Source organism: Arachis duranensis, chromosome 3, assembly GCF_000817695.3.
Source record: "Arachis duranensis cultivar V14167 chromosome 3, aradu.V14167.gnm2.J7QH, whole genome shotgun sequence".
NCBI lineage: Eukaryota > Viridiplantae > Streptophyta > Magnoliopsida > Fabales > Fabaceae > Arachis > Arachis duranensis.
In genome coordinates, this window is record NC_029774.3 from 622,088 (window position 1) to 637,713 (window position 15,626).

The window sequence follows — 15,626 nt, forward strand, 5'->3', positions numbered from 1 at the left end:
TAACTGTTAATATTTTACAGAATTTTTTTTGTGTATTAATAATTTAAAATTATACACAAATAAAGTCATTATTTATTATTTGTTTATAATAACCTCACATAATTGATTAATATATTTGTCATATCTTAAATTATTTTGTATAGATATTTTATTACGTCAATAAAAAATTTTAGTACAACGAATAGTATTTTTCAGGAGTTAGTTTTTGTTAGATTAATAATTTAAAAGTACAATGTACTATTAGCAATATTTTTTAACTTAACTATTGAATTTTTTCTTAGTTATACTAGGAGCAAATAAAAATAAATTTATAAACAGAAAAAAAATTATATTAACAAAAATTAAAAAAAACATATCTAAAAATAATAGCCGTAAAATATAAATTGAAGTAACAATTTAAAATTTTCTAAAACTAATTTAATCAAATACCAATATTAAAACTAAATTATTTAAATAATATTGAATCTATTATAGTCCTTAGACATGTATATATTAGAGTCATTCGTAACGACAATCAACTGAAATAATATCGTAAGTTCGAACATTTAGAATTTGTGTAAATTCAGACTATTCTCTTGTTAAATAAGCTTCATTATCCACTATCTATGCAATGTGGTAAGGTATAGAATTGTCACACCAAAAAATTAAATTGACATTTATTTCCCTCAATGACATTACATTAATGCAAAAGAAGATCGGTACTTTCTGAAAAAAAGAAATCACAAATGTTATAAAATTATTTTAATTATGAAAAGTTTAAAATAAGAAAATTTGAATATATTACCCATCTTTAAAATTATATCTCTGAGTTTGATCTACAAAAAAATATTATATACCTTTATTAGAACAAAAATAATTATATAAATTAGTTATTATTAAATTAAATTTTTATTATTTACGTTATACATCGTATATTTGTTTTGTTAAAATTATAAGATTCAATTATATCATAATTACAATCATAGATTTTTATCATTATTAGAATAATCCATGCCATTATCATATCATATACATTTTTATCATATATATTTTTGTCATGATTAGAATCATAGACAATGTTTGACAATTATGTTAGTATTTAATTATTGATATCTATTATTATTATTATTATTATTATTATTATTATTATTATTATTGTTGTTGTTGTTGTTAATTGATATCAATATAAATGGATCACCATTAATGTTAGTAATCTACTTTCTTCAATAAATCAAACATATATACTCAATGTGACCATAAATAACTTAATAATACTTAGATCTACCAACAAATTTTTATATGTTGTTTTACTGTCAAATAAGAACATATCAAAATTAGCTCAAAATAAATAATAAACTATTAGAGAATTCTAATACACAAAATTTTCTAATAAACAATGAATAATTTAAATCTACTTAAAAAATAACTCAATACTTTTCTTTGATGCCTGCAAAACATATACCTGAAATAATATTATATCAATATTAGTATACAGTTTTACAATCATCAACCGTATTTACTATACATGACTCTTTCTTAAAAGTTATTCTATACACGTGTGCAGTCGGAAGATAAATTACTGGACTTTATTTTATTTTTCTAAATTATTATAATTATGCATTATTCATTAAATGCTAATTATAATCTAATTATAATAAAGATATTTTTCTAAAATAAATTTAGAAGAAAAAATAGTGTATTTATTTTGGAAAAAAAATGAATTCATGAGAAATTGACACCTCACTTTTATTAGTTGATAATGTATTAAATAATGATTTTATATAATTATAATAAAGATATTTTTTCTAAATTAGTATAATCATACATTATTCATTAAATACTAATTGCAATATAATTATAATAAAGATATTTTTCTAAAATAAATTTAGAAGAGAGAACAGTGCTTTTATTTTAGAGAAAAATGAGTTCATGAAAGATTGATACCTTACTTTTTCATTAGTTGAAAAAAATTCAGTGTTAGTATATTAAGTAAATAAATAATACATTGAATATTGATTTTATATAATTATAATAAAGATATTTTTCTAAATTAGTATAATTATGCATTATTCATTAAATGCTAATTGTAATCTAATTATAATAAAGATATTTTTCTAAATTTAGAAGAAAGAATAGTATATTTATTTTGAAAAAATAAATTTATGAGAAATTAATACTTTACTTATATATTATTCATTAAATGTTAATTGTAATATAATTATAATATAATTATAATAAAAATATTTTTTTAAAATAAATTAAAGAAAACATAGTATTTTTATTTAAAAAAATGAGTTTATAAAAAATTGATACTCTATTTTTTTATTAATTGAAAAAAATTCAGATTTAGTATATTAATAAATAGATGGATAGATACAACAAAAATAGCAATATAAATAACATATTAATAGTCCCACCATGTGTTAGAATCCTATCAACTAAGAAAAAGCAAAAACAGCTAAGTTCTAAGTGTTCATAAAAAAAGGCTTTTAAAGTCAAACAAGTCAAATATTGTGACAGTGATAACCGACAGAATAAATAAGGCACGCAACACAAAAACACTAAGTGGTCACCAACAACAACCGCATTATACTCTAGTCAATATCTCATGTTTGCCCCCACAGTTTTTTATAATATTGGTGTGGCCTAGTCATAGGAGCCTGAGACAGCTCAAGATTCAAGACATCAAGTGTCAATAGTTCAACACAGTTGTACTTATTTGAGGTTAGTAACCAACCAACATCCTTTAATGTTGCCGTAATTGTTTGTCCCTAGTTTCTTGTACGATGAATACTTCATTCAGATTCAAGTGATTCCATGCATGTATTTCAATCATTTGATGAGTGACATTGTTTATTAGAATTTGAGTGAATAGTACATATTGTGATTTCTAGTTTAGTCCATCTATTTTTTAATCTCCTTGATTTCTGCTAAGATTGTTAATGCCAACTACTTCTTACATTCAAAGCATACTTCTGAGGTTGATATGATTGTCAGTGGTTAAATTTTCTTATAATAAGTTGATACATTAATGTTACAATTCTTGGAACTTGCAGACTTCTTAGCAGAGCCATATTCAAATAGCAAGAGTAAATTAAAGTCATCACATATTTTCCAATATTACAAACCATCTTGAGAATCTGCTTTGTGGTGTGTTTGCATGAGGAAGAAGCTCATTGCTTGAAGAGGAATTTCAAATTTGTGACTTATGGGGTATTCAAGGAGTTCTATATTTCGTTCCTTTGTTGTTGTAGTTGTTGTTTTTGTTGTTTTGGTGGTGAATGCGGGGAATGGACAACTAGTTCCTGCATTGTTCATATTTGGGGACTCAGTTGTTGATGTTGGCAACAATAACCACCGATTAACTCTTGTTAAAGCAAACTTCCCTCCTTATGGAAGAGACTTCCAAAATCACTATCCAACTGGAAGGTTCTGCAATGGAAAGCTGGCCACAGATTTCATTGGTGCTTTCTCCTTAACTCTCTCCTTTTCCCCTCATAATCCTTGATTAATCAGAGAGTTGTGTTATTTGAACTAAACTTTTTCTTGGATTCTAAATCATCTCACTTTTCTCCTTACATTAATTCATTCAATGCAGTTGAGATTCTTGGATTTACCTCTTATCCACCAGCTTACATGGACTTAAAGCCTAGAGGAAAAAACCTCTTGAATGGAACTAACTTTGCCTCAGCTGCTTCTGGTTACTTAGATGCTACAGCCACACTATATGTAAACAATTTATAAGTTTAAAGCTCAATTCTTTCAAAATTTTCAATTCTCCTCCCTAGTTTCTCATTGTAGAAAAATATTTTGTGTATTCATTTTATCTCGCACATCGAGCTGACATATAATTCTTCAAAAGAATGTGTCAAGCTTGGTGTGCCAGACAATAGTGAATATAAACAGCATCATAGCGAGCCTTGATCTTCAATTTTTCTTCCCACCTTTTTTTTGGGGTGTAGAATGCTGTTCCATTGAGCCATCAGCTGGAATATTACAAGGATTGTCAGAACAAATTGGTGGAAACAGCAGGGCAATCAAAGGCTGCATCAATTATATCTGATGCTATATATATTGTTACCGCAGGCAGCAGTGACTTTATTCAAAACTTTTACATAAATCCTTTGCTAAACAAGGTTTATACAGCTGATAAATTCTCGGATCTTCTCTTGCAACGCTACTCCAATTTCATTCAGGCATGTCTTTTCTCAACCTTGACATCTTATTATTAGTAATTAAATCCAAGGGCATGTTTGGTTATTGAATAAATTGAAATAGTATGACCTGAGCTTATTCATCTTAAGGGTATGTGCATTTTATCTAAAAGAATATTAATATTTAGTAATGAACAGAATTTGCATGCACTAGGAGCAAGGAGAATAGGTGTAACAACATTGCCTCCAATGGGTTGTTTGCCAGCATGCATAACTCTGTTTAATCCTCACAGCAACGAATGCGTGTCGAATTTCAACAATGATGCTATCAACTTCAATGCAAAGCTGAATGCAACTTCTCAGAAGTTGAGACAAATGCTTCCTGGACTCAACTTGGTCGTCCTTGATATCTATCAGCCTCTCTATGACCTTGTCACTAAGCCCCAAGACTATGGTACCAAAATTTAATCATGTCACATTATTATTCTTTAACAGTACAATCCCTGCAAGTTTTTCTGATTATTATTACACTATGACAGGATTTTCTGAAGCAAGGAGAGGTTGTTGTGGAACGGGGCTGGTAGAGACAGCAATATTGTGCAACAAGAAGTCCATAGGAACATGTGCTAATGCAACTGAGTATGTATTCTGGGATGGTCTTCATCCCTCAGAGGCTGCAAACCAAGTTTTGGCCAATGATTTGTTAGCTGCTGGCATTTCTCTCATCTCCTAATTAATCACAAACATTCACTATGCTTGTGATTATTGTAATGCTCTATGCACTTGCCTTATATTATACTATGTAAAAGTCAAATTCTAAATCTGGTTTCTTATGTTCTATTGCAAAGTTACCTGTGTGTTCTCTTTTCTGTAAGGGTAATTGAACAACACTAATAATATACTATTATATAATTTATCATATTTTTTATTGTTTATCATGTCAACACATTTTATTTTTCGCTTTAACTCTATTTAATATCAATTGAATGAGGTGAGTTAACAGAAACTAAAACTAACATTCATCTAATAGGGCCAAAAAGGAAATTAGTAATAGAGAATAAGGAATCAAAATCAAAATAATATAATAAGGGACCAAAATTGAGACAAAACAAAACATGCTTATATAAACAAAATATTATTTTTATATTGATAATTTGGAATGTGTGTGGTTTGTGTCTTTAATTTTTTTTTAAATTTTCTATTTTTATCTCATACAAAAAAATATTGAAAATAAGAAGGCAAATTAAAAAGTAAAAACAAAGATAGTTATCTCTTGGGTTTCGGAGCCCAATATATTTGTTTCAGCCCGATCGGGATTTTTGGAGCCCAATATATGTTTCAGCCCAATCAAGGTTTTTGAAGCCCAATCTCGTTTTTGCTTCAACCATTATCGCAAAGCAAATTAGCAAAGGGCGGAGAGAGCGGGAAGAGAGAGAGAGAGAGAGATGGATTACAGCGTAGCAGCGTTGAAGGTGGTGTGCTCGCAGCTGAAGCACGCGCGTGAGGTTCAAAATCACTCTCAAAGCAGTTACACACTCGGTGGCATCCTCTTCCAACGCGTTTGGTTGCAGGTACTTACTAAGTTCCCAACTGTTTCCGATTCTCTCTAAACGATGCCGTTTAACTTCAACCGTAAATAACATTCTCGATTCTTCTTCTTAGGGCGTTTTGGTCTCCGACACTCCTCTGGTTCTCGATGACGGCACCGGAGTCATTGAGCTGTCCGTCAGCCGCGATTTCCTCCACCGCCATTGGCAACCTGGTCATCATCCAACTCAACCTCACATTTCCTCCTCAAAATCTGCAACTATTTTCAGATCTAGTTTCACTAATTAATTCATCGTTTTTCTTTGTTTTTATTCATCAATGGCAGGGATGTATGTGATGGTAGTTGGAGGTTATGTTGTCGGTACCGGAGACATTCCCATGGTAAAGGTAATTTGCATTTCTCACTGTAATTCTGATTGAATCAAACGATTATAGAACTTGTCATTATGGTTAATTAAGGAATTAGGAGCAAAATGTAGTAATGAACTGTAATATAATAACAGGTTCATAAGATTGTTGATCTTTCATCATGGGCTGATCGAGAGGCAATGTGGTATCTTGAAGTGATGGAGGCATATAAACTCTTCTATCAGCCTCTTATTGAAGATTTCATCTAATCCCAAACACATTATGAATCTTGAGCAATGTATATCACTCTAGTCAAAAGACGTGGAATGAAAAATATGTAGTAAAAGCAAGAGAATAGACTGTGCTAAATATTGTTTGCAATATTCTTTAGATGGTTAGTGTTTTTGATAATCGAAAATTATTAGATAATTTAATATTTTTTATTAAATTATTTAATATAATACCAATTATATGATAAGTATGAGTTTTACATGAAGACATGCGAAGGTGAGAACTGAGAACTCAGAAGTCATCTATTCTTTGTTGTTTCTTTTCTCTTTATGATAAGTCTCTTAACAAAAAAAAATATGTCAATTATTTGTGCTTTGTGTTTTTTTTGGGGTCAAGTTTGTGCTTTGTGTTTGAACGCCCAATTTTTTCCGCGCCCAGATCTTTCTATTGCTAAGTTGGGCCATAAGACAGGACGTAGCTAATTGAAGCATCTCAATTTTTGGACTAAAAATACACATATGTTTGTTGTCCACAGAGATTTTTTTATAGAAGATATCTAATCGCCTTTCGCCAAGACGCCAACGGCCAACCAATCATTGTATACTTTTGAAAATATTAACGTTTATTATAGGGTAGGGCCCTATGATCTCTGAATATTAAACTTTGTTATAGACATCATACATAATTAAGAAACCCAAATGTGATAAGAACTTAAATTGATGTTCTTCTGAATTTCTTTTTGTCTTTTAAATTTCCTACTATACAGATTAGACAGAGGCAGCTTTACCTTTATAAAGTGGAAGGGACCAAAGAGGAAACAAACAACGTAAAGTGGCAAGAGTCTTGCAAAAATTACTTACTAGAGAATAGACCCACTCCCTAAAGATTTTCTTTTCCTAGTAAAGACTAAAGAGACCCTAACATTTTCTTTCTACGACTATAGAATATTGATAATACACAAGCATGGATTACTATTGAACATTACATTCATAATTCATTGATTAAGACGAACAACTCATTGTACAAGGGAGAGAGATTTCGTGATTTTTCAATTAATTATTGATGTAAGTGGAGGAGCATCAGACACGTATATCTTGCAAGAAAAGTTTAGAATAAGTTGGTGAAGCAAAAAGCTGATATGGTATACCCTTATGCACAAGCAAATGAAACTATATATAGTCCACTTTACTCTATCAATCACTTCATCCAATGGTACTATTTTCCCAGCACTTTTCGGTCAATTTTAACTGGATAAGGAAAAGAAGGGAAAAAGTTGCATTATCTTTATGATTTTTATATTGATTTTTTATACGGTTCATGCAGTTAATAAAACATACTCAATTTTATTTAAAAAAGAAAACCTTAATTTCACATTTTCTCTATTAAAATACACTAGGTTTGTGGAAATATGACATACGAATTTGTGATGAATTTATCTAAAGCTTTGTTTTCTAAAAAAATAAAAGTGTATTTTATGGTGTCTATGTATAATTACCTAATTTATTAAAAAGAGATAAAAGTTAGTATTTAAATTAAAAAATATAAAATAAATAATTTTTTAATATTTAAAATTTAATATAAAAGATAAGTTACACAAATTCGACACCAAAATTATAGACACCAAAAAATTTATCCAAAAATAAATATCTGGCGTGGGCATTGTCCATTGTCCATTGTCCATTGAGAAGGAACAGAACCGTACTAAGTACTTGTCCTCCACGGTTTCTCTTCTCCGCACGCAGCTTCCTAACTTTCTGACACAGCATCTGCATAATAAATAAACAATAATGGCAATGCCTTTCTCCTCACTATTGCAAATCCATGCCCCTCTCTCTTCTTCTGTTTACTTCCCATGCATGCACATGCATTTTTATATTATTACTACTTAAAAATTAAAAAAATAAATAGTGGGTCTTATATCGGATCTAAGATATATGATCAGTGTGATGAGCTCAAAATATGTTTTGTGGTTATCAAAATGTGAATGAAGCATGGAGATTTGTTTTTGGTCTTGTATGTGCTTATTATTATTGTTTAGAATGGTATAAGATTTTATTGATATAGTCTTAGATTTGCATTCTTTTATCAATTTAGTCTGTAACTCTGTATTATTGTAAACAAGTCTGACCAAATATCAATAAATGATATATGTTAATTAACAAAAGCAATATATTTGTAAGGAGAAATAAGACAAACAAAAAACAAATAATCATTAGACAATTACTGCTACTCCATTAAATAGGGATATAGGAACTTTGGCTATTTCCCGCTTTATATAACATATAATTATCCTCCACATTGCAGCACAAAAGATGAATATGGTGGACAGAGGATGTGGAAGGCATTTTCCTTATAAAAACCGACAACCTAATGTCAATTTTAAAATTTTAGATAGTTGGGATTGGACCTTCATTTATTAAAAGTGATATAAAATTGAACATATAGCAAAAGATCAAAATACTTTTCCAATGCCTCACTTTCTTATGACTTTTTAAATTTGTATGTATTTATATGATGAGTGATTAAGTAATTATTTAAAATTCTTAATTATAATTATAGCTTTTTGGTTATATAGCTAGTTTTATCACGCAAAAGATATACTTTAAGTAGTTCTCATCATATGTTTTAAGAAAATATTTATATTATTGCAACTTCAATTTGAGGGGAAAATACTATATGAAAGAATTTTTTATTTTGTTTATTTATTTTCCTGAAAAAAAGTATTTGTGACCTACATATTTGACCCCTCTTATTATCAAAGTGTGTTTATGTTATATCAAGTAATTGATTGGATGACAGATTCTGTTGTTACTTTCAAACTTTTGGATTACAGATGTTTGGCTCACCACCTGGAGGATGTGAGAGTATTCTTGGCTTTAGTTATATTATATGGTATGTATTATATATATATAGTTGGGGAAAAATAAAAATAAAGTTGTGAGAAAATAAAGTAAAGGTTGAGTTATAGTGTTTTTCCTATACTAGTATTCTACTCACCAATAGAAAATAAACAGGACCATTGCTAGCAAGATTCTATATAAGATTAATGATACTTTTCACCCAAGTGTGGCACCCATTTTTTAAAAGGAAAATGGATTATCCGTTTGATCCAATAATTTACTAGTTTAAAAGGAAACAAATAAAGAATATTTCTCGTACTTTTGAATTTTTTTTTTTTTGGTCATGCCCTACTTTTGATGTTGAAAATCCTATGTATGTTTAAGCCTGTATAAAATTGGGGCATTTTTTTTGTTAAATAAAATTTTATAATCGAAATTGATAATTTTAAACTAAAAATTAGCTTATAAGCTAAAATAATATTTTAAGTATTATGATTGTGAGTAAACGTTTTTTTATGTATATTTTTTGTTTATAAAATTTGTTAAAAATTTTAAAAATATTCATAAATTTTATTTTATTTTAATTTTGTTTTAAAATATTTCAATTTGCATTAAATATTTTTTAATCGCTAATTTTTCAAAAAAATTAAGATAAATTCAGTAACAATTTTACAAGAATAATCTTTAATATAAACAAATTAGTCATAGTTATATATCATGCATTATTTTTAGATTAGTCCTAAACTTTTTAAAAATTTATCTGTAAAAAATATATTTGATATAAATAAAAAATTTTTGGAACAAAATTAAAATAAATTAAAATAGTGGGTGTTTTTAAAATTTTTAGTATATTTCAGAAAAATGAATCAATGCACTTCACTAAAATGAAAAAAAGGTCATTTTATTATAGAAAAATAAAAAAGAGTCCAATATAGTTAAAAACAGCAATTTTATATAACGACATAAAAAAAAGTGAAACTGCTTGCGTGCGGGTACTATGTTTGGTAAGCAGAAATATCTCATCTTGGCGGACGAATTTCATTGTTTCAATTTCATAACTTATAACTTTTTTAATAACTTTGAAAAGAAAATTATAATTTTCATGCAGAAAATTATTGTGGTTGCACAGTTGTTCTACTTCTGTCTCTGGCAAAGTTCAAAACCAATCATTTGAGTGAGTTGCAAGTTTAGTAAAAACCAAAAAGAAAGTGGAGTAGTATTTACCTAGAGATTTGTGTCCAAAATTAAGATGACTTAATCATTAAGCATGAGTTTATCATTTATAGCCTATAACATGAATATTAGTATTTCTGCACCTAAATATATATGATTTTTATTTTTATTTTTTTATTTTATCTTTCATGCATTAAAGAGGGTAGCTACTAAGCTCATACACAGCGCTTAACATAGGAGAAACTAATTAGGGGAACCTAAGACCTTATTTGACCAATGGAGAACTTATTTTATTGGTTTAAAATGTGAAATTTGACTTGATACATCTTTTAAATTGAAACCTAGCTAATTATATGTTTTAAAAATAAAGAGGCTTGGTTTGGTCCGAAGTCAACTAAATTTTTTAAATATTATGGTTACAAAATATAAAATAAAATTATATAATTGGGGTGTTTGAGTGCTATTATGTAATTGGAATACTACAAAAAAATTATAAAAATATAAATAAAATATTAGTTTGTAAGTTTTTATGTATTAATATATTGAAAAAAATAAATCTTTTTTTTAATGTTTTTGGGTCATCTTTTGGCTAAATTCTTTGTGTAGTTATTTTGATTATTTTGTATTTGAAAGACTAAAAAATTGTGTCGAAATTAAACAAAAACATTACATATACAAAAAAAGGTTAATTTTTTTTATCAAAGATAGGAGACTCGAACACGTAACTTTTTAATTGAGTATAAAGAGATTATGCTATTTGAATTATAATTCATTGGCACAAAAAAAGAATTAGTTACTAAATTAATTAATATATATACTAATTTTTTGTGTATGTAATATTTTTTAATATTTGTTGATTTGTAATATACATCCAACATTGCAAATGAAGTGCTAATATAATACTAAGCATCACTTATTTTATTTAAAAAAAGAAATAGGAGTATTTTAATTGTGACAGAGTGTAATATAAAAAGCAGGCATTATACGTAATCCAATTGATGAGTCTGTTTTGGAACTGGCAGTTGCCAACTTCCAACTTGGACTTTGCATTTTCGAATCCTCTCTTTCTCTCTCTCTCCCTACTGTTTCTGTATCTCCAAAAATTACGATCATGAATCCAACCAAAAATAACAACCACCTCCTTAACGATAACCTTAACCTTTGTTCTCTTTTACTCTTTGTTCTTACACTTCTCTTCTCCGCCGTACTGCTGCTTCTTCTAGCTCCGGCGGTGTGGCCTTCTCCGGTGACTCTCCCGCTCGAGCGAGCTTTTCCGACCAACCATGGAGTGGAGTTGAGCCAGCTCAAAGCATGGGACTCTGTCAGACATCGAAGGCTGTTGCAGCAAACAACAACTACCTATGTTGTCGATTTCCCTGTTAGGGGCACCTTCGATCCATCCCAAGTCGGGTAATTTCTCCAATTTCACTTCCAAATTTGCTTCATTTCTTCTGTTACTCAGTTACTCTCATCGGTCTTTGTCAAAGAAGATTCTTTTAATTTAAAATGCAAAATTAAAGTTTTTCGTTTAGTTCTTTTTGTTATTATCACTTCTCAATTTTTCTTGTTGTAATGGTAGCAGAGTGAATTGTTTATTTATAGCTTGTTCAATGAAAATTTGGGTTGTTGCAGGCTTTACTATACAAAGGTGAGGTTGGGTTCTCCTCCAAGGGAGTTTCATGTGCAGATTGACACTGGCAGTGATGTTCTTTGGGTTAGTTGTGGTTCCTGCAATGGTTGCCCTGAGACAAGTGGCCTTCAAGTAAGTTCAGTTTTGACTCATTTGAAAGATTAAGTTCAATGCCAATATAAATGTTACAGTAGGTCCAATATAATGCTAGGACTTGTCAATGTTATCATTGTTGGTAGAATTTTGTTGCAGATTCAGCTCAATTATTTTGACCCGGGGAGTTCATCAACATCCTCATTGATCTCTTGTTTGGACCAAAGGTGTAGGAGTGGAGAGGAGTCCTCGGATACGAGCTGTTCTACTCAGAGCAACCAATGCACTTACACATTCCAGTATGGAGATGGTAGTGGGACTTCAGGCTATTATGTATCAGACTTGATGCATTTTGCAAGTATTTTCGAGGGATCCGTGACAGCAAATTCTTCTACGCCTATAGTTTTTGGGTGAGAAATCAAGTGCCTCGAATAGTTGAAAGCAGCATTCCTTAATTTATCCCCCAGTGTTTATTAGTTTAAACAAGGAAATAATTACTTTGTATGTTGTGGTATGGAGCAGTTGTAGCAATCTACAGACTGGGGAATTGACTAAGTCTGATAGAGCGATCGATGGAATATTTGGATTTGGGCAGCAGGAAATGTCTGTCATCTCCCAGCTCTCTTCGCAAGGAATAGCCCCGAGAGTGTTCTCGCATTGCCTGAAGGGTGATAATAGTGGTGGGGGGATATTGGTACTCGGAGATATTGTGGAACCAAACATAATTTATAGTCCACTTGTTCCATCACAGTAAGTTCTTTCATTGGTATTGAAATGCTTGATTTTTTGGTTTCTTTATATCACCTGCTTTGGTGGTGTATGTTAAGTACTATATAAATGCTGTTGATTGTATGAATTCTTCGATAAATGGAGCATAGATTGATGGCTTTAATGAAATTTTAGTACAATATTTATCATTTAGGTTATGAATTTGACTTGAAGATTGAAATTCTTCCTCATATGTTGGCTTCTATTCAAACTTAAACTCAATCGATAATATGCATCCTTAAATATCATACAGAAGTTCAATTAGAATTCTGTATTTTAAGAATATCACTGCTAAAACAATTGAAATGATCTCTAGAAGGAATCTTCTTTGAGAAAAGAAATTAGACTAATTGCTTGGAAAATTTTTCAGGCCTCATTACAATTTAAATCTGCAGAGCATCTCTGTCAATGGTCAACCATTGCCAATTGATCCTACAGTTTTTGCTACATCAAGCAACAGAGGTACCATTATAGATTCTGGAACAACTTTGGCATACCTTGCCGAAGAGGCTTACAACCCGTTTGTCAATGCGGTGAGTTTCAATGGGATCATTTCCTTTTGTCCAATTTGTCAATGGTCGATATTGCTTCGAAACTCTGTGTAAATGACAACGTTGTTCATGCAGATTGTAGCTGCAGTTCCACCATCTGTACGCACTGTTCTTTCCAAGGGAAGTCCGTGCTTCTTAATATCCAGCAGGTTATGTTTGCAGATATTTTATGGTGGTTTTTTTTAATTACAATCTTTTTCTCCTGATTGGATGCTGAAAATTCAAGGATCTTGACACTCTCTTTCTCTAATTTTTCAGTGTTTCCGACACATTTCCTCAAGTAAGTCTGAATTTTGCCGGTGGTGCATCTTTGGTTCTAAGACCACAGGACTACCTCATACAACAGAATCCTATTGTAAGAACTTGTTTTACAAAGACAACTTTTTTCATAGTTGGTGTGAATTATATTTGACAATTGATGAGGATTCATCATCAATTAGTCTGATTCTTTTCTTTCCTTCCACTTGTTTGCCACTTAAAGGATGGTTTCAAAACTTTGCCACTCTTTATAAAGGTGTGTCATGTGCCTGCTACTTTATTATTCAATTTCCATGAAAACTTCTTAAATAGAATAACTTCTTGTGGGGGAAAGAAAAACATCTCTTTTAATTCCACCACCACCACCATCAAATCGACTTTTATCGTAGGGGAAAGTCTTAGGACTCACTCCAGAGCATCATCACAGTGAAACATAGACATGGTTTAAGGCATTAACTACCTTCATGCTTATTCCTCATAATGATGTATCTTATGTATACAAGGTTGATGGAGCAGTGTGGTGTATTGGCTTTCAAAAAATCCCAGGTGAAGGCATAACAATTCTAGGAGGTATAATGATAGTTTGAAACTTTCTTAAGTCCTACAATAATGCTGTTTTATTTGTTGATATCTTGAATCTTTAAAAAGCTTTATTTAGAATGAAAATGTGCCATATTGATAAGCTTTTTCTTACCCACAAACTATGCATAATCAAATTATGAATATGTTTCTACACACAACATGCCAGAATATCAATTAAAAAAACATACTCTTCTTCATAAATAGTTGTTTATCATCAAGTTAGTGATCCTTGTTATTTCTTCTCTTCAATGCTAAGACCCTGATAACACTACATTCTTTTCTTACAGACCTTGTATTAAAAGATAAAATTTTTATCTATGATCTTGCTCATCAGCGCATTGGGTGGACTAACTATGACTGTAAGTTACAGCTACACTACTCAGACACTTTATTGATGTGGCGCTATATAATTGAATGTTTAAAAAAAAAACGAGCATGGGATGCTAGTTTTGAAGCCAATATATGATTGTTTTTAAAAATTCTATAGGTTCGTTGTCCGTTAACGTCACTGCATCAACGGGGGGAGGAAGAAGTGAATTTGTGAATGCAGGAGAGCTAAGTGGAAGCACTTCTTTACAAGATGGACCTCACAAGTTGATACACATTGGGGTCATGGCTTTCTTCTTATACCTTCTAGTTTTGTAGCATTTGAGAATTGTAACTAATATCTTCTTTTCTTTTTGGCCTTGTATATGTATATGCCCTAAGATGTGGCAATCGGCAAGATCACATATTAGGGAATGCATAGTGAAAATTTCACGTAATTTAGTCGTGTAGATTCTCACCGTTGATTAGGAAGGTGGTTAAAATTTTGATTCCACTGGAAATTCTAATTCATAGTGAAAATCTACACGATTAAATCATGTAAAGCTTTCCAAATTAGAAGATCTATCCTCAGTTTCTCACACATCATTATTTGGGTTGTCACTTGTGCAATAGGCTTGATTTTTTAGCTTCATGTGCCTGCTTAGTTATGTCACAGCTCTTTATTTAGAGCCCTGTGGAATCAAATTGTTCCCCGGGGTTCTTTTTATTCTTCTTTGGGGGTAGCATTGTAAATTCACAGGTGGTTAATATTGAGTTGTAGTTACAACATATGCACACATTTGTACATTTTTTCGGTTGCTGCATTTTGCATCACTTTCATTTTATTTTTGTATTGTATTTTTTATTAGTCAGCATAAAATGATTGTTGAAAATGGCTTAGTGCCATGCTAGAGTATATCTCAAAATATGTTATGTTCAGTATACAAAATATCTGCATGGTAATTATATCCTGTAGTTTCTTGACAATTAAAATATTACTGCTTTGACATTGTTATTTATTGAGGGCATTGTTATTTACGAAAATGATGGTGTATTAAAACGGCATTGCTGATTTTCAAGTTCACTGGCACAAGAGTAACCTATTGGGTGTATATTGTATAAAAAGATTAAATATTATACGGCTTAAAATAATAACAACGAACAT

General features: G+C 30.3%; 3 protein-coding genes across 3 annotated transcripts; all 3 read left to right on the forward strand.

The window, feature by feature from the left end:
• Nucleotides 1-2,576: 2,576 nt before the first annotated feature.
• LOC107476444 (GDSL esterase/lipase At5g22810) lies at nt 2,577-4,995 on the forward strand. The gene is made up of 6 exons (XM_016096258.3): nt 2,577-2,703; nt 3,036-3,443; nt 3,578-3,708; nt 3,942-4,175; nt 4,332-4,587; nt 4,673-4,995. Exons 2-6 carry the CDS (start codon nt 3,188-3,190, stop codon nt 4,864-4,866), a joined length of 1,071 nt encoding a protein of 356 aa, XP_015951744.1. The 5' UTR covers nt 2,577-2,703; nt 3,036-3,187; the 3' UTR covers nt 4,867-4,995.
• A 540-nt stretch (nt 4,996-5,535) lies between these two features.
• LOC107476524 (uncharacterized) lies at nt 5,536-6,525 on the forward strand. Its single transcript, XM_016096341.3, has 4 exons — nt 5,536-5,704; nt 5,796-5,895; nt 6,007-6,068; nt 6,185-6,525. The coding sequence occupies exons 1-4, from the start codon at nt 5,579-5,581 to the stop codon at nt 6,296-6,298; spliced, it is 402 nt and encodes a 133-aa protein (XP_015951827.1). The 5' UTR covers nt 5,536-5,578; the 3' UTR covers nt 6,299-6,525.
• A 4,859-nt stretch (nt 6,526-11,384) lies between these two features.
• On the forward strand, nt 11,385-15,304 carry LOC107476445 (aspartic proteinase 36). The gene is made up of 10 exons (XM_016096259.3): nt 11,385-11,683; nt 11,906-12,035; nt 12,156-12,406; nt 12,519-12,746; nt 13,135-13,297; nt 13,391-13,464; nt 13,574-13,670; nt 14,077-14,143; nt 14,443-14,514; nt 14,643-15,304. The coding sequence occupies exons 1-10, from the start codon at nt 11,385-11,387 to the stop codon at nt 14,798-14,800; spliced, it is 1,539 nt and encodes a 512-aa protein (XP_015951745.1). The 3' UTR covers nt 14,801-15,304.
• Nucleotides 15,305-15,626: the final 322 nt, after the last annotated feature.

Bases quoted from the DNA above. Each gene is read 5' to 3' on its own strand.
- LOC107476444 (XM_016096258.3), top strand. From the start codon at position 3,188: ATGGGGTATTCAAGGAGTTCTATATTTCGTTCCTTTGTTGTTGTAGTT. The intron at 3,444-3,577 runs GTGCTTTCTCCT...CATTCAATGCAG, and splicing joins GCTGGCCACAGATTTCATTG to TTGAGATTCTTGGATTTACC. The intron at 4,176-4,331 runs GCATGTCTTTTC...AGTAATGAACAG, and splicing joins GCTACTCCAATTTCATTCAG to AATTTGCATGCACTAGGAGC.
- LOC107476524 (XM_016096341.3), top strand. From the start codon at position 5,579: ATGGATTACAGCGTAGCAGCGTTGAAGGTGGTGTGCTCGCAGCTGAAG. The intron at 5,705-5,795 runs GTACTTACTAAG...TCTTCTTCTTAG, and splicing joins TCCAACGCGTTTGGTTGCAG to GGCGTTTTGGTCTCCGACAC. The intron at 5,896-6,006 runs GTCATCATCCAA...CATCAATGGCAG, and splicing joins CCACCGCCATTGGCAACCTG to GGATGTATGTGATGGTAGTT.
- LOC107476445 (XM_016096259.3), top strand. From the start codon at position 11,385: ATGAATCCAACCAAAAATAACAACCACCTCCTTAACGATAACCTTAAC. The intron at 11,684-11,905 runs GTAATTTCTCCA...GGGTTGTTGCAG, and splicing joins TTCGATCCATCCCAAGTCGG to GCTTTACTATACAAAGGTGA. The intron at 13,671-14,076 runs GTAAGAACTTGT...TATGTATACAAG, and splicing joins TCATACAACAGAATCCTATT to GTTGATGGAGCAGTGTGGTG.